The 19,711-nt window shown below is 31.9% G+C and overlaps 1 protein-coding gene and 1 non-coding gene across 3 annotated transcripts in view; both read right to left on the bottom strand.

Annotated features, from left to right (window-relative positions):
* Window positions 1-1,629: 1,629 nt before the first annotated feature.
* LOC149897212 (paired box protein Pax-6-like) overlaps window positions 1,630-19,711 on the bottom strand; it is a 42,482-nt gene continuing 24,400 nt past the window's right edge. For both annotated transcript variants that reach the window (XM_090116579.1, XM_090116580.1), the window contains exons 5-9: window positions 7,234-7,410; window positions 6,548-6,630; window positions 2,999-3,231; window positions 2,236-2,423; window positions 1,630-1,718 (exon numbers count right to left, since the gene is read on the bottom strand). In XM_090116579.1, coding sequence (XP_089972705.1) covers window positions 1,630-1,718; window positions 2,236-2,423; window positions 2,999-3,231; window positions 6,548-6,630; window positions 7,234-7,410 — 770 coding nt within the window. The remainder of the gene's footprint in view (window positions 1,719-2,235; window positions 2,424-2,998; window positions 3,232-6,547; window positions 6,631-7,233; window positions 7,411-19,711) is intronic.
* Window positions 3,819-3,891, bottom strand: TRNAK-CUU (transfer RNA lysine (anticodon CUU)). The gene has a single exon. It is a non-coding gene; the product is annotated as a tRNA-Lys (tRNA).

The raw sequence follows: 19,711 nt of genomic DNA, 5'->3' as shown, positions 1-19,711 counted from the left end.
ACCTAATTACTTCATAAAATCACGAATAAATGGACACCAATTTCATGATTAATTATTATTTTGTACACCGCTACATCATACATCGATAGATACATATAATGTAACGTAAGTATTAAAATTATTACAATTTGCAGAAATGAAAACTATTACAATAATATGTTAATACAAAGATGCACTAAATACTAAGTAGGTATGCTTATTTTAATGGTAAGTATAATACATACATACAATTTGAGCCCTTATTTTGTGCTCTGTGTGCTGGCTAACAGATATGTTAATTCTTTATACTATCGGTTGGTAGAATAGTTAAAACTAAAAGGAAATTTACAATCAGGAATTGAGGTAACACAATAAGCACTTAGTACGTACATATAAATAAGTTTCTAGTATATTATGAAATGATAAGATTTTTTAACAGAAATAATTCCTTAAAACTTACGCTGCTATTTTAGTTTTACCTATAGTTGTGATGTACATTTGCTATGTGCGATTTGTGACAGATATGTAGTTAACTTAAATAATAAATGTAAAATAAAAATTTAAACAAACGTGACACATTTATGCAAATGCTTATTAGTACTTACTAATAGGTATTAGGTATTACAAATTCACAAGTATGTCTTTTACATTACTCTATCATCTTTTACATTCTCGGCTAAACTAAAGAGCCGATTGGAATAAAAAATAGTAAAAAAGGCTATGGGACCAGAGCAATGCTTTTTTCAAAAATCAACCCCTACTTGTAATAGCGTTTGAAATTCTTGCCTATGGCTTTATCCGTCGATGAGAAGGAGCTCGTATGAAGAATGAATGAAAAAGCCATTTATGAAGAAAAAAAGTACATTATGTAGGTTTGGAAGGTGGTTAACCACCTTGTTATTTTTATTATAATGCTTTACATAAAATAGTATATAATAGAGCACAAATCACAAATAATTGCAATATATACCAAGCAACAATAAATTTATGATTGATAACATCACATTGACCTATATTCTTGCAATAAAAAGCCACATAACCAAAATATATTTAAAATGAAATTTAATTTGTTGATAATTATATTTGGCGTGGATTCAAAATTAAATGCTATTAAGTTATCAAATATGAAATGTGAATTGAAACATCGATCCATTATCATACACTTCGACACTCGTAATTTATGTGTTGAACGTCTTTTTAATTAATTAGGCTTTATTAAAAATTACGAATTGAAGAACTAAAGCCTGTCAACACCAAAATTACAATCATTAGAACGATAGGATCCCTACCGAAAGATCTCAATAATTGTTCTACAACATACGTTCACGGGACAAAATGGGACATAGCACATATTTTGATCTACAAAATAAATTATTTTATTACAATATTCCTGGCAAATGACATAAATTAACTAGAGCAAAGCTTTTTAGTTATCTTTAGAACATTAGTTATTAATTATAATGGTACCTTCTAAAAATAGCAGTACCTAACTAAAATACAATGAAAATGTAAAACCAGAAATGAATATGTGACATAAAATTTATGATATTGATCATTTTGTCCCGTGTTCTTTAAAAAGCGTTTTCAACCCTCCAAGGAGAAAATTCTCGAAGGTCTAGTGTATAGTGTTGAGGTCTAGTTCCACCAGGGTCACTGCAGGCGCGACCAGTACTGCTGCGAGTCCTGTCCGGGCACGGCCAGCGGGACTGATACCCCGGCGCCCAGGAGACCTCCTAATTCTGAGGATCGATGTTTAGAATTAGGTTCGGTAGTTATATTTTGCAAGGAGACAGTGTCTATTACTCCGATAACTATTCTTAGATAATTAATTTAGTCTTCCGTAAAAGGGTCATTTAAGACCTGGATATCGCAAAGCTACAATAGGTCTCTGAAAAATGTTGCCGACTATAAGGATATTGCATCTTATAACTTGAATTTAAATTGTGCAAAGCAAGTACACATTGTTATAAAATAAATATACATCGAAGGGCGAAGGCTTATTGCTAAACACAATAAAAAAAAATGTATGCGTGTACTAGAGTACACACGTAAGAAGTGAAACTTCTTTATGACCTTAAAAATGTCACAAGTTTGGCGTAACGCAAAAATGTCACGCGTACGGCGTAACGCAAAAATGTTACACTAAATTTTTGTCCAACCCAGATAAAGAAGTTTTCACTTCAATAAATTTGTCGGAATGAAAATGCAGACTTTGTAGGATATTGTTAGATATTCTGTTATAAGGTACTCAATTACCTGGTGGAGGGGAAGCCGGCTCGTGCTGGTACCCGTGGTTCACATAGGGATGTGGCTGTCGGTAGCCCAGCTCGTAGCGCGGGTAGCCCAGGAAGCCCCCTTTGCACAGGTCGGCCTCGCTTCCCTCGCAGACTGACGCGTCGGAGACCATGCCGCTGCTGGCTCCGTAGCCCATGGGGGTTAGCGGGCTAAGGGTGTTATTAAATATATTTTGTAGGTTGATGCAGTATACTGTATTATGGCTACGTTTTTTTGCGAAAGAATAAGCTCTACTTATGTTCTGTATGTACGCAGTACGACGATATAGGTCATTATAAAAAAAAACATTAATATTCAATAACAAAAAATGTTCCGTACACTTATATTGGTTGCAAATTTAATACGTGATATGAAATATTATATCGAAAACTCCCCCAAGTTTGCAGAACTTTTGGAATTTTTTTCACGACCATACAGCAAAAAATAATTTAATTGCAATTTTAACAATGTTCCGGACTGCGGACAAGGTTGTAAAATGAGATTTATTGTCGTCCCAATGTACCATTCACTTGACCGAAGTTTCAAAACTTTTGGAATTATTGTTAAATTTTCGATTTCGAATGTCGATACTGACTGGTGTATAGTTATTGTTCTAGGACCTGTTAGAACAGTAGATAATTATCCTCACTGAAACTTTTGGAACAAATTGCTGTTTTATTTTTCTAGCTGTCTTGGAAAGTTCTAGTTATATGAACCTATAAGCTATAGTACTCTATCAACGTACCTGTAAGAATCCACATTGACCGGCGGCTGGTACGCATGGTGCGCGTGCGGGGCGGCCGGCGCGGGCAGCGGCGCGGGCGCGGGGTGCGCGGGGTGTGACGGGTGTGCGGGGTGCGCGGGGTGTGAGGGGTGTGAGGGGTGCGCGGGCGGCGGGTACGCGCAGTCGGGGCTGCGCCGTTGGCTGCGGATCTTCTCCTCGCGGCGCCACTTCGCGCGACGATTCGAGAACCATACCTTAATGTCGGGTTAGGTTAACAACACGCGCGCGGGACGCGAATTTTGGCTAATGTTTGTTTCTAGTCTTATGTATTTTTAAGCCCTCTTTATTATATACTAGCTTTTTGCGATCGGCTTCGTCCGCATAGTTAAAGAAAACCCCGCATAGTTAACGTTCCCGTGGGAATTTCAGAATAAAACCTATCCTACATCCTTCTTCTAGTTTCAAGCTATATCTGTACCAAATTTGAAGTAAATCCATGGAGTACTTTTCGAGTTTAGCCCGGACATACATACAGACATTGAGCTATTAGACTAAAGAGTTATTTTTCACTTTTTCAGACAACCGATTTGAATGAGAGAGCAAACAAGTAAAATCTAAAAATAGATATAACCGTAACCTGTGAGGTTACGGCACAGGTTACGGTTAGGTATACAGATAATAATTATTATCGTAGTACCTAATATAAAGTATTATCGTAGGAAAGTAAAATCGGTATATTATAATTTTAAACATGAGTAAATTGGATTATTATCAATAAAAATTAAGTAACTGTGAAACAAAATATTTCGTGAAAAATATTTAAATACACAAAAAGTGTTTCCGCCCAACGTGGGGCTCGAACCCACGACCCTGAGATTAAGAGTCTCATGCTCTACCGACTGAGCTAGCCGGGCTGTGACGATGATAGGGAAATTAGCAACTAGCTTATAGGTATTATAGTATCTGTTTATATTTTTGGGTATTCAAGAATATGATTTGTACTGGTGTAACCTTTAAAATAGTTTATTTTTATCTCTCTCTTTCGTTTTTAGTTTCCGAAAATGAGAGTGAGATGAAAATAATTTTTACTATAGTAGAAAAATTTTGCATAATTGGACAAAATAATTCTGTATCAATGGTAATTTTTTTGTAACAAACATACAGGAACACATAATTTATTATTTAAAATCTTTTTAATACAATAAGTTTCGGATTCATATTTCATGTTATAATCAACTCAAATTATTACTTTAACATAATTTTGAAGTAAAACTTCTTTAGGCGCGACTAGGGAGTAACTCAGATTTATTTTCTGACGGAAGTAACGCTTACTATAGTCTGCGTAGTTTCCGCCATTTAAAAATAATAATTCTGATTGGTTGTAAGTATATGTCATATACTACACGCTTCTTGACTTATACGCCAGCTAGTGGCAAATATCATAATCAATTAGGATTATTTATTTTCAAATTTTCAAACGGATCAATTGTGAATAGCAAAGTGAATGAAAAATTCAACAGTTTTAAAAACATTATTTTAAATTGCAAAATTTTTTGAAAATCTCTAAATATACTTGTTTATTTATTACTTTTAAAATAAGTAAATTAAAAATAAAAATAAACATGTTGCGGATTATAATCAATCTATTTTAAATATTGCTGAAGACAAAGTAGTATCCATAGCAACAGGTATGTATATAGGTTGTCATTCAGTTGAACAAGAAGCATATGTACGCCAACAATTTCATAAAATGTCAGTTATTGATACAGGAGGATCGCCTTATGAAATCATATTAGTTCTTAACAAATTTTACATTATTACAACCAATATTGATGTATCTGATGGCTTAGCCAACGGTTGTGTTGGAAAGTTAGTGTATATTGAACGTGATGACAGTGATAACATCATACGCTTATGGCTTGAGTTTCCTGGTAAGATAGGAGAGAAAATTAGGAAAAAAGCTGCCCATCATATTCAAACTCTAAACATTAGTAGAACAGCAGTCCCAATTTTACGAAGATCGTCATCTGTACCAATGAATAGAAATAAGACAATATTTGCAAAGAGAAATCACTTTCCATTAGTATCTGCTTGTGCGCTTACAATACATAAGTCTCAAGGTGGTACTTTTGATCAAATCGTTTATGAATACAATAAAAGTCACAGTCAGCAGCTGTTATATGTAGCATTATCACGAGTAACTGATATAAATGGATTGTTCATTGTCTCAAACACCGATGACAACAAATTTTATCATGGAAGAAAGCGTCCAGGGGGAATAGTTGATTTACAGTGTGAATTTGAAAGACTTTCAAATTCTCGCCTAATAACACAACAGGAAGAATTATATAACCTTGTAAATGAGAGTAACATTACACTATTTTCCTTCAACTGCCAAAGTTTACGTGCTCATGTTTCTGATCTGAATGATAAAGTATTAAAAAGGTCCACATTGCTGTTATTTTCCGAAACTTGGATGAAAAATGACGAACAAATTCTTATTGAAAATTTTTATTGCGTTACCCAATACAAACGACCCAACTCAACTGCTGGTGGAGTAGCTGTATATCATTCATCTACAGATACACTGAACAATGTAACACCAATTCAAAATATTTCACCAACTATATTATCACAAATTTCCGATGAGGTTTCACAAATTGGTGACATCGCCTTGGTTCGATGTGTTAATACGAATGACCAACCTGTGATTATCGTTGTTATTTATATTTCTACAAATACTAGCCTGACAAATATCATAAAATTTATTCATCAGCAATTACTTCACTTCACAATTGAAGGTTCTCGACTTTTAAATAGTAATTATCATGAATTACCGATGATTCTAACTGGAGATTTTAATGTTAATTTTCGCTCTCAGGAATCTCAGCCGTTAATTGATTTTTTAGAAGAAAAATTTGATTTATCTATGACTTCTCGACTTCATTCAACAACGCGTTTCGGTACAACGATAGATGCTGTATTTTCAAGAAAAGTAGCAAATTTAGAGAGTAAAATTTATGTTTCACATTATAGTTACCACAAACCTATAATTTCGTACGTAAGAAATTATGATGACATTCAATTACCTGTTTCGAATGAATAATATTAATATAACATTTAAATAATCTTTGTAAAGCACATGAATAATAAATATAATTAAATTATAATATAATATTTATTTATTTAAGTTAATATTTAATCATTTCAGTGATATATGTCGTCAACGCCAAAGAAGTTTTACTTCAATCGCGCGTAAAGGTTACACGCACACACTTTTTTTTTTATTATAAAAATTAAAAATGGATGTGTGTGATGATCTACCACAATTCTAACAAATAAATTATTTGAAATTTTAAATGGTTTTACTATTAATTATATATTATACAATATTGACCAATATATTCATATTACTTATATCACGTAGTAATTATTAGTCTGTGCTTATATCGACCATATTATATTATGATTAACTCTCATAATTATATTTTATTTTCAAAGCCATTTCTATTTTTAATAGACTTAAAAAAAAGTGGACAATCCTTAAATTCAAATATAGTAGCAGCTTACCTGTATTCTAGCTTCAGGAAGGCCGATCTTGGCGGCGAGTCTCTCTCTGGCAAACACATCTGGGTAGTGTGTTCGTTCGAATTCTACAATAATATTATTGCAAAAAAAATATTAACATAAATATGTAATTACTACCTAAAATTCATTAAATGCAAAGTTTTACGATATTTTATAGCTCTTAAACTTACTATGTATAAGCAAAAGCACAGCTTTGACGATTTTCTTCGTTGCCAACAGATGGCGTTGGTAGTAACATGTTATATTTATTGTGTAATTTCCGTGAGATGGCAACAGATGTTTGTAGAATAAACTTTTACACATTACAAATTACGATTAATAATAATTTGTCATTATAGGAACTGAGATATGGTTGTCTTTATTCCACCTTCTTATTCCCTCTCTTTTGCGTTTAACTGCATGAAGCGATTAAACAAACTTTCAATTCGGAAAAAAATTCGTTTAACAATTAGGTAATAACTCACTCACTGCATACAATATTTATTTTGTGATTAACCTACATCCATGAACAAACAAATCACAATAACCAAACAATTACGTTTTAAAAGCACGACTTTATAACTCATTCCAAGTTGTCGCTAAATAAAGTAAAAACCCAAACAATAAACGCAACTAAACATAAAACAACAGCATGCCTACACCTAACTTTTAAAATTTAAACCAATAACCTCTCTCCAAGCTATCAATCTGTTCATTAGTGAAGCTAGTGCGGTTCCTCTGCAGCTTGCGTTTCAGCCGCAGCCTTGCAGCATCCTCATCAGCACCGCTAGAGCCCGCGTTGGAGTTGTCGCCTGAACCCGTCTCGTCGGAGTTCAGGCCTTCTATGCCTTCCAGGGCTTCCTCGCCTGTTGAAAGTTTGGAGTTATAAAATAAATGAGTGTTTGAAATGTAATATAATGTAATATGTATAAGTGTATGCAGTTGCAGCTGTTGTTCTGTTGGTTGCAATAAATCTTTTGTATTATATTATTATTATTAATAAGGATAAGTTTAAACTTTTAATTAAATACCTAGGTTTAGGTATCCTGTAAAGGGATATATTATGTAGGGTTTGTAGGATTAATAAGCTTTTAAAAGAGTGGTAATTTTATTGAAAAGAGATAATAATTTATAAAGTCAGTTAAGCTTTTAACAACGAGTTTTTGAAGTAAAACTTCTTTAGGCGCGACTAGGGAGTAACTCAGATTTATTTTCTGACGGAAGTAACGCTTACTATAGTCTGCGTAGTTTCCGCCATTTAAAAATAATAATTCTGATTGGTTGTAAGTATATGTCATATACTACACGCTTCTTGACTTATACGCCAGCTAGTGGCAAATATCATAATCAATTAGGATTATTTATTTTCAAATTTTCAAACGGATCAATTGTGAATAGCAAAGTGAATGAAAAATTCAACAGTTTTAAAAACATTATTTTAAATTGCAAAATTTTTTGAAAATCTCTAAATATACTTGTTTATTTATTACTTTTAAAATAAGTAAATTAAAAATAAAAATAAACATGTTGCGGATTATAATCAATCTATTTTAAATATTGCTGAAGACAAAGTAGTATCCATAGCAACAGGTATGTATATAGGTTGTCATTCAGTTGAACAAGAAGCATATGTACGCCAACAATTTCATAAAATGTCAGTTATTGATACAGGAGGATCGCCTTATGAAATCATATTAGTTCTTAACAAATTTTACATTATTACAACCAATATTGATGTATCTGATGGCTTAGCCAACGGTTGTGTTGGAAAGTTAGTGTATATTGAACGTGATGACAGTGATAACATCATACGCTTATGGCTTGAGTTTCCTGGTAAGATAGGAGAGAAAATTAGGAAAAAAGCTGCCCATCATATTCAAACTCTAAACATTAGTAGAACAGCAGTCCCAATTTTACGAAGATCGTCATCTGTACCAATGAATAGAAATAAGACAATATTTGCAAAGAGAAATCACTTTCCATTAGTATCTGCTTGTGCGCTTACAATACATAAGTCTCAAGGTGGTACTTTTGATCAAATCGTTTATGAATACAATAAAAGTCACAGTCAGCAGCTGTTATATGTAGCATTATCACGAGTAACTGATATAAATGGATTGTTCATTGTCTCAAACACCGATGACAACAAATTTTATCATGGAAGAAAGCGTCCAGGGGGAATAGTTGATTTACAGTGTGAATTTGAAAGACTTTCAAATTCTCGCCTAATAACACAACAGGAAGAATTATATAACCTTGTAAATGAGAGTAACATTACACTATTTTCCTTCAACTGCCAAAGTTTACGTGCTCATGTTTCTGATCTGAATGATAAAGTATTAAAAAGGTCCACATTGCTGTTATTTTCCGAAACTTGGATGAAAAATGACGAACAAATTCTTATTGAAAATTTTTATTGCGTTACCCAATACAAACGACCCAACTCAACTGCTGGTGGAGTAGCTGTATATCATTCATCTACAGATACACTGAACAATGTAACACCAATTCAAAATATTTCACCAACTATATTATCACAAATTTCCGATGAGGTTTCACAAATTGGTGACATCGCCTTGGTTCGATGTGTTAATACGAATGACCAACCTGTGATTATCGTTGTTATTTATATTTCTACAAATACTAGCCTGACAAATATCATAAAATTTATTCATCAGCAATTACTTCACTTCACAATTGAAGGTTCTCGACTTTTAAATAGTAATTATCATGAATTACCGATGATTCTAACTGGAGATTTTAATGTTAATTTTCGCTCTCAGGAATCTCAGCCGTTAATTGATTTTTTAGAAGAAAAATTTGATTTATCTATGACTTCTCGACTTCATTCAACAACGCGTTTCGGTACAACGATAGATGCTGTATTTTCAAGAAAAGTAGCAAATTTAGAGAGTAAAATTTATGTTTCACATTATAGTTACCACAAACCTATAATTTCGTACGTAAGAAATTATGATGACATTCAATTACCTGTTTCGAATGAATAATATTAATATAACATTTAAATAATCTTTGTAAAGCACATGAATAATAAATATAATTAAATTATAATATAATATTTATTTATTTAAGTTAATATTTAATCATTTCAGTGATATATGTCGTCAACGCCAAAGAAGTTTTACTTCAATCGCGCGTAAAGGTTACACGCACACACTTTTTTTTAAATGTAAGTTTAACATGTAATTATATTTTAACGCTGAATTTGATGTGGTATAAAAACAATTATTTGTTAAATCTTATCAATTGTTGAAAATCTTGACTTTGATATATGTAGTATATAAACCTATATAAACAGCAGAAATAATGCTTCACCAAATAAAATAAAAGTTATAACTTTTGTGCCAAGTATGGTACGTAGTAGGTACTATATTTTACTACCAAGTTTGATATCACCTCAACATACAAACGTATAAAATTAACGCAATGAATCACAACTCCCTTTAAATAATGTTCAAAGTATCAGATACGGAATCTTATCGCGACGTGTTTCCGCAAGTTGGGCAACAATCGTTACTCACAACTTATTCAGTTGAAAACTCCGTGACATTGCTTTTGATTTATAACTATATTCATTCTTGTTCTACTTTGCGGTTAGTGTGAAGATTTTTCTAATATACTTAATGTACTAAATATTTTATTTATTTTATTGTGCCTTGCGTTGATATTAATGCAAATGTTCATGATTGAATAAATTAAAAACACTATCAGCATTCTCTCCCAGGCAATCTACATTTGTGACAATAAAATAGGATTTAAATGTTTTAATGTACGCATTGTTTTATATGTAAAACCAATCTACGCATTATTTTATTATAAATGTGTATTCAGAATTCATAATAAGTTTATTGCCTACCTAGTATATTTAGTAGTTAAGTAGTATAGTTAAAGATATAACTTAACATTCATTATAGACATTATGACATGCTGTGCAGAAATATTTATATTTGTCTATCAGAAGATGTCAATAAAATTGGTAGTATTTTTGGAGTGATGTGCAATATTCGATGTAGGAATATGACATGTCGAGGAAACATTCGTTTTCCTGGTTTGCGAGGGAAGGGGAATTCCAAGAAAACACATTATTCTGTGTTTTTGATATACATACATGTATAGGAAGTTATAGTTATTAATAATAATATTGTAATAAATCCATAATATGTTGTAGGTATGTCATTTTAAGAATAAAAAAGTTTTTTATTTATTGTTTTTTGTTTGAGTCAATAGTCTAATGATATTCACCAATCCGTCGCTAGTCAAAAAGCCTGTTTTGCAGATAACAGTTAAACAATCATATTTCTAACGAAATCGTGAAGTTTTGTATGCAACAAACCAACCATTTACTCCTTACTTCAATTACGTTTTTAAAGCAGTACTGCGTACTTAATAAAGGTATAAAAACTTCGTTCGAACAAGACATTACGTTAAACAATATAATTTAAGCAAATTTCTATTAATAAGCAAATATTCTCAAGGAATCTGAATCGTATTGTGTTCTAAATATATGTAATTCCGATTAGGAGGATAGGTTATTTTGCGGTAGATCTTGTAATCCTCTGAGATTCGCCGCTACGGCCCACTACGGAGCGTAGTACCGTAGCCGCTACGGTGCTACGTACATTGTATGCCTTGATACTTGTTTGGATAAATTATTATTTTATGAGATGTTGTTTCATGCTATTGTTGTATGTAAGTTATTCGAAAACAAACCATAGTTATGTAGACACACATGAGTCATGAGAATTACATATTTAATATCATTTAAACTTGTATTTTATTATATGGAGACGTACCCTTCAGTTAAATGATATACAATTGGTATAGTTATTTAAAATTATAACGAATATTGTAACATTGGATGTTTTTTGTTGTAGAACGAATTGCACTCCTTAAAAAAACGTTGAGACTGAGCTTTCCGAACCAACAAAAATCTCAACAAAGTATCAAATAATATATCCCTTATCTTTTAAGTTACAGTAGTAAATTTCAAGTGTCAAGACTGTTCGCTCCGGGTACGTTGGCGGGGGTCTGTCGGGCGGTGGAGGGGGGGGGGGGGTAACGTGCGCGTTCATGTGGAAGGACACGATAACAGCCCAGCCTACCACGTAACCCTGGCGAATGCGATAGCGTTATCTCAACTTAAAAATGTATGGCCCATAATGGAGTGTTCTTTTGGCAAGGTGTTGTTTTTAAGTCTGAAGACAAAAAATATACATACATGTATATTTTATAAGCAGCCTTTTTAACAAATTAATGAATGTAATTATTCTATTGAATGCAATTAAGTAACATTATTAATTTAGTTAGGTAGGGAGTATGGAAAGCAGGTTCTATAGAAAAAAATCTCGCAAAAAGGTATCTAATACTTGATCTTTCCATCTCTTACAAAGTACTTATAGGTTATATAATACTAGTTATCAGTTATTGCAGAAATATTTTCCTTTACGTTGAACAAGGCACGTCATGGTGATTGAACATAATATAAGCATCGGTAATATTTAATTTATATACTTACTAGCTTTCCTCCCGCAGCTTCGCCCGCGCAGTCAAAGAAAAACCCGCATAGTTCCCGTTCCCTATCCTATTTTCCGGGGTAAAAAGTAGCCTATGTCCTTTCTCGGGTATCAAAATATCTCTATACCAAATTTCATGCAAATTGGTTCAGTATTTAAGGCGTGATTGAGTAACAGACAGACAGACAGAGTTACTTTCGCATTTATAATATTAGTATGGATTGCTTCAAAGGTAATATATTAAGTTTTAATGGAATTAAATATAATATTCCAATTGTATATTTATGTGTTTGAAAATGTTATACAAGTATTAATCAATTTATAACTAATGAATTAGAGTTCTAGAGTCAACAGAGAATTGAACTTTATCGGGAAATGTTCTCGAAGTCTGCATATTAATTCATTGTGAACTTCAAGAACCGATGCGACGTTTTATTTATTGTAAGTATCTTAATTATTTATAGAAATCGGATAACCTCCTCCTTTTTTTGAAGTCGGTTAAAAATAATTTTCGTATACGAGTACAGTTAGTTCACTACAGTATGAGATATTTATCTTTTAAGTTATTAGAAGATACGTACAAAAAAGGAGTATAAAATAATAAAGTTTCATTCAATCTAATATTTGCAATGTAACTTAGTTAACTCTATGTGCATAATGTCACAAATCTAGTAATTTTTCCTTTAAAGCGTAATGTATGAAAAATGTAATATTTATTAAATTACTGCAGGATATCGATACGGTAACATGGTAGAGACGCACTACATAGTCGAGTGTTTTTGTAACCCCCGTCTGATGTGAGAGTTTACCTTCCGAAGTGTCGCACATGCTTGCATATATTATCATATTTATTTTCAAAAACTATTGCGTTCAATGATAATTAATGATCCCGGTGTTTAAATATGGAGGTAGTGAAAAGTAAATAACGTTCTTTTAATAAGCATTGAAGTGACTTGAATTATAGAGCTTTATTACAGTAAAATAAATAAAAAGCTACTGACTGTGACGAAATACATGAATCATTATGCAACAAATTAAATTATTTTATATAAATATATTTGCAATGGAATAGCTACCAATATTACATTCAATAGTCAACCAAACAAATAATTCGTTCACTAAAACTATGCTGAGAACTATGACAAACTTCTAAAACTTCAATGCTTCCCGCATCTCAAATGATTCGTACCTAATAATATATAATAACTTATTGAACGTAAATATACTTATTATATAGAGAATTCATCGTGTTTTCTACACACATTTCGTAAAAAACATACATAAAGAACGTTGTCACCTTCTAGCACCTGATCTATTATATCAAAAAATAACTAAGTTATAAATAAATAAGTGCCTATTTTTTCACTCCAATTGCAAGCGAACTCAACCGCTGACATTTCGTAATTATAAGCCCACCCACTTCTCTTCGCAAACGAATATGACACCTCGAAACATGATCTCCTATCTTCGAAAAATAACGCACCGTCAGTTACACCGTCAGTCCTCTGCTATAGAATATCAAATCCCCTGGCGACGGCACGACGACGGTGAAATGACATTCGGTGTATCGGGAGCCCATCTGTCAGGCGGGAAAACATTAATGTTTCATGAAGCGGTGCTGTACGGAGATCCATATCAGATAATAGATGTGTCTCTATTTGATGTCACTCAAAATTAGTCCGGACAGGGTACTGAGAGCGAGGTTTTCTTAATGAGCAAGTATATCTTTAGAATTGGTTGTAATAATGACCAAAAAGTTATCGCAAATTAAGTACTTAGTATAAAATTATTTTTTAGAAATTGATTAAATTCCAACTTTACAAATCAATCTACAATGAACAATTATTGTCAAATTATGTCCTTAAAAATGAATTTCCAAAAATGTATTTAAACATTTTTCGGGGCTAGGAAAATAATTTTTGTAGTTAGCAGGCATGTCACGCGTCGGCCATTTTGTAGGAAAACGGCGGGAAAAGGGCCGCACAGGTGTTTTGTAACCGATACGGGCGGCCGTGCTATGAATTTAAAATTAATATTTGAAATTATTTTCAATTTAACGCTCAAATATTATTTCATTGCATAATGGTTAAGATATTGTTATTCTGTCAGCTTGTTCAGGCTATTACGATAAATTTTATATTACAATTTATACATTATAATTTATTCAAATAGAACTAAAAGTAAAACTAGGTAACTCAATATCGCGGTTATTGTTTGCAATAATTATAATGTAGATTAAGTTTTTATAGTATTAATTCTCATTAATCTGCCTTTGACTACTTTCCATATAATATGTTTGTTCCATTGACTTAGATACAATTTAATATGTATTTTACTAATGTAGAGTTCATCAGAATTTGTTTAAAATATTATTTTTTTCGTATTTATTCGTACAATTTCTATCATTAACTTTATTCGTCGACATATATTAATTAAATTAAACATAATATGATTATATGAATAACACTTCAAAGTTAATTTTTTAAAATTAATTACCAAATTGATATCGAAACAGAGCTCTACTTCTATTTTCGACCAAGTTTTACGAGACCCAAAACTTAACCAAAATGTATATTGATTGGACATATTTTCATTTAATTATAAGCCTTATATACGAATCGTTATAAGACCCCACACAACATATAGGTACGGTTTGTAGGCATCGCATATGTCATAGTATAATTATAATGTGTTTGCGCGGCGCAACGGGGCGGCACTAATGTGGACCCGCCTACCGCGCCCTAGCCTTTTTTAACTTATTATTTCATACGCTATTTCGATACTGAATTAATGGATTTTTAAATTAATTCCCATTGTGGTTAGTTTGTTTAGTCGCGGTTTAAATGATATTATATGAGTATACTTCTAGACAGAGTCTAGACAATGTAGTTACCATAACTTTTTAGTCTGCATGGAAGCTTTGTTGAATGTTGATATATTTGTCTATGATATAAAAATATCAAAAGAGAAACAATATTTAAAAATGAGCAAATCGAATCAAATCAAACAAAACTTATACAATTTTTTTTATACTGTTATGTAATTAGGGGCAAAAATAGGTAATTATGAGGATTTCTAAGTTAGCCTTAGGGCTAAGGTAAACTCGTAACATTTAAAAAACAATTAATGGTTAAAGTTTAAAAATGAACGTCCACCTTGTATTCTGTATGTTTCTAAGTATTTTTTGCCATCATCTAGTTAAATTGTGTACTGTTTGCCATAATTTTAGGAATAGATACAGTTTTCTTAACGGACGTAAGAATTTAGACATTATAAGTGAATTGGTGCAAATAATAGATATTCAGTCAATATTTTATTGTAAATCAATTTCATATCTATTCTATATTTCTATTACTGTATACAAATATATTAATGTATTACACCTCCACATACAATCCATACTAATATTATAAATGCGAAACTCTGTCTGTCTGTCTGTCTGTTACTCAATCACGCCTAAACTACTGAACCAATTTGCATGAAATTTGGTATGGAGATATTTTGATACCCGAGAAAGGACATAGGCTACTTTTTATTGCGAAATAATATGTACCACGGGCGAAGCCGGGGCGGACCTCTAGTATACATATATGTAATATAATTAACGAATACAGATGAAAGCGCTCCAAACGAGGTAACTACCTCAACACACGAAAATTAACAGCTATAATTACATGTAAAGTAACAGAGGGTTGAAACCGCCCTTTAGCTAACGTTTTCATGTTTTATAATCCCGTTTCATGCGTTATTGGCGTCGGTAAACCCTTTGTATGGGCCGCTCGCTCGATTACCGTGCGACGTTTCGGAGACTGGGGTTTATTCGTTAATTTTAATTAATTTTGAATAATATAGGCATTTGAGGTGTGGGGTTTCCTTGACGATTTGCTTTTGTTAGATATGTGTACGTGGGTTTACAGGTATGTGTGAGGGCTTTCTTATTTTGGGAATAAATAGCAACAACTGGCTGAGTATTTTGCTGAATGTAGGATTAAACTTCTATTACACTTGCAATGAAGTTATATTTCTTTACTTGTTGAAATGAGCATTTTCTTACACGTTGAAGTAGCTACTTTGATAAAGAGTATAACAGAGATAAATTAATATTAATATAACTACCTATACTAATTATCATTGAAAAATATTGATAATAATAGAGTTAATATATTGTAAATATGGAATAAAAAATTGTAGTTAGGTGAAAATACATTTTTGATTTTTATGAATTATACTGACAAAATAAGGTTTTTATTTGCACTGTTGAAGTAACAAACATGAAAAGATTTTAGATGTAAGAGATTTCCATAGTATCAATCATTATATTAATCAAAGGAACATTCATAGTATTAGTCAAATAATTTTTTTACTTATATAATAAAACTTAAAACTATTGTATGTGAGCAATTTGCGTAATAACTTTGTTCTTCGTTCTGTCAAAGCTAATACTTTCACAATGAGTGCACCCTCATTGGTCGCGCGGGCTGTATCGTAGGGTACACGCTTTAATTGCTATTTTACTTGTGTTATGTGTACAGTGTTTTGGGGGATTTGCTGTGTATCCGCCGTTTAGAGAAGATACCCGTTATTAACGTCATATTTCGAGTTATTAATGTGTTTGAGTAAATCTCAAATGTTGAGTGTTGAATTTTATGAGGGATATCATTAAATAACAAGCGTTTTAAGCGATTGCAATTAGTATTTTTTTAAATCAGAGACAATTTTTATTTTCTTTGACCGTTGAGTTGACCGTAACTTTACTATTTCTGGTTTAAGTATTCGAAAAATTACTGTTTTGAATGTAAGCTATGTTTCTAACGTCGACCAGAAAAAAATATGGAGTATTAAAAATTGCTGATAAAGCTAAGTTGTGTCACGTTGTGTTATAGTAATAAATTAACTACTACTTACTAACAAATGACGATCAGACTCTACAATCTACCTTAATATTTTTATAATTTAACCGTATACTGAATCACTAGATACAACGTAAACTTATTTTTACAAAGTAAAAGAAAAATATGCTAAATATTGGTACTTGTTTAGAATAAAATTACCTATCATAAATATTTTGCAAATGTAGTAGTAGAGCCAGTTTTTTTACACATTCAAATACATATTATAATGTAGAGTCTCATTGTTTTTTTACACATTCATATATACTGTAGAGACTCATGATTCCACTCCACTGATTTTGCATTGATACATATTCTAAGAGACACTAATAATAAAATAATCGTTTTAACTCTTTGACAAACATAATACGCCTTGTAGGCATAGTATATTGGTCTCTATTATCATGTTTGTATCCAATAAATAGATTAAGTACCATAAGCATCAACAGTTATGAATATATTGAATAGCCTAACACAAACATGAAAACAAAATCCACAGATTCAAAATAGGAGACGAAAATGCAAGGGTTCTGTAGGTACCTACTACCTAGTGTACCTAAACAGATCAAAGGGTTGCGGCGTGCTTTGAGCGTGCCGCCGCCGACAGGCGTATGTACTCGAGTGTGGATCACATACGCTTATGTACGGGATTTTAATGTGCTATGTATGCGTGATGGTTTGATAAACGTGTGATGGGTGTGGGTGTTTGATGTCTCGTAAATACAGTTGAAAAGTAAGGTATTGAGGTTTCAGAAAAGTATGAAAATTTCGTACGATTTTAAAAAGGTCAGTCAAATTTTTTTTAACAGGTTTCATCGGTCCTAAATAATGTCAAAAGTTGAACTAAAAATCGTAATAAGTTTATAAGTAGACTTAATACTATACTAGTTATGACTACATTTGAGATTTCAGATTCATACACTTCATCTATAATTACAGATAAATAATAGAATATGTTGCTGTTCGAAAAATATTGATATTTCAAGGTGCCAGGAAGTCTGCAATAATAGTCTATATGTATTTATACGTCGGGAAATTCCCGTTCGTGTGATATTTTCCTTCATCGGTTATCTGACGCAAAGTTTTCAATATGGTAATGCCTATAATAATCTTCGGTTTATACGTTTCCTTATCTTTGTGAATATATATTTTAGATAGTATGAAGAATAAAAAATATATGACTAGATTTGACACCAATTTTATGCGGTTATGAATATGTAATAATTTAATTTCAATTGTTTCAATAATTGTTAAAATAAATACGTGTTCCTGAATCTTGTTATATTCATACTTCTCGTTTCTTATTCGATTGATTAAATTTACAATGAATATTTTATTGAGTATTATCGGTCTTTTTCATTCCGTTTTTTAAATTATTAAACTTGGCAGTTTCGACTGTTCTAGTTCAACAATATTAATGACATTAGATATTTAAAATTAATTGTGAAATAAAGATTATTGAACTCTAGGAAAGAAATTGTGACTATAAGTGCTTTACTAGTCAAACGTGTCAACTATCATTGAGCAAACTTTCTTAAACTCAAGAAGGAAGCTGAAGATGATCCAAATAAACCAGTCCATTTGCCACAGCTAGGCCTAACGATAACATAACTTACTCGTCGCATAAATAAATATTTAACCAGTACCATATATCGCACTAATTTACTACTACGGAACCCCATAATAACCATTTATCAGGTCCCTGCGAATAAATATTCTGCGACATTTTTCTTCGCCTTATCTAAGGCTCAGGCCAGACGTGATTTTGTCTCTTTTACTCTTACGTGTTGGCGTGGTGTCGTCTCGCTTCCGCAGCGTTTATCGGAACCCACCTCCCCTTAGTGCGCGTTATTTAGTTTTGGGTCCTTAATGGATTTATTCTTCGGGTCCTTTGACCTTGTCTGTTTGTCTTCCAGTTTGAGTTCACTTCTGAGTTATTTCGGGTCAAAAGAAAAGACTTGTTCCGATACAGTTTTTTGTGTCACGCAATGTAGAGTCACACGTGAGATATTGTTGCGTTTGTCGCATATTATTTTGAAGAGTTCGTTAAATAATTATTTTTACATTAAATATATTTGATCACTAGCTGTACGAATTTGGGATAGAAAAATACGAGAAAATTTAAAGTTTAAAGTAGACGTTATTTTAGTAACTTTTAGTTGTAGCTATGTAAATAAGTAGGATGAGTACTTGCTGCGATTATGAAATGTTTTAAATTACATATATAACAATTTAATGTTTTTTTATTAAAAAAAATTAAGCTTTCATTTCTCTTTTCATTTAATCACTTTTAATTCACACCAACTAATTGTAAATTTTCAGAAGATAAATGAAATCTTGTAAAAGCCATAGGTTTTCATGGCGGGGATATAAATTTCAGAGCGGGTGAAATTGAGCTTTTTCGATATAACCACAGCGAAGATTGTATTAATACCATTTAAAGTTTTTTTTTTAATAATCATAGTGAACTAGAAAGCATCATTGTATATTATATTGTTTTTTACCTAAAACATTTAAACATGTCAACATGGACAAATCTCAGAATTTTTTAAGTTTGTAAATTGTTAATTAAAATAGTAGAGCATCCTGCGTCGCGATCTCTACAATTTCTTTTTTTAGTTTTAAATACCCTCTCCCAAATGTTTACAGGATATTAGTTATATATTTATTTAAATAAAATGTATTTCTTATCATATCGTTATCTATTAACAATGCTGCCATAAAAGTAGGATGCTATGAGCTAT

Source organism: Colias eurytheme, chromosome 26 (assembly GCF_061535395.1).
Source record: "Colias eurytheme isolate Ceu_HAF_F1 chromosome 26, ilColEury1 Martin Lab GWU primary, whole genome shotgun sequence".
Classification (NCBI taxonomy): Eukaryota; Metazoa; Arthropoda; class Insecta; order Lepidoptera; family Pieridae; genus Colias; species Colias eurytheme.
Note: the sequence above shows the minus strand (reverse complement) of the source record. Positions and strands in the feature narration are given on the sequence as shown.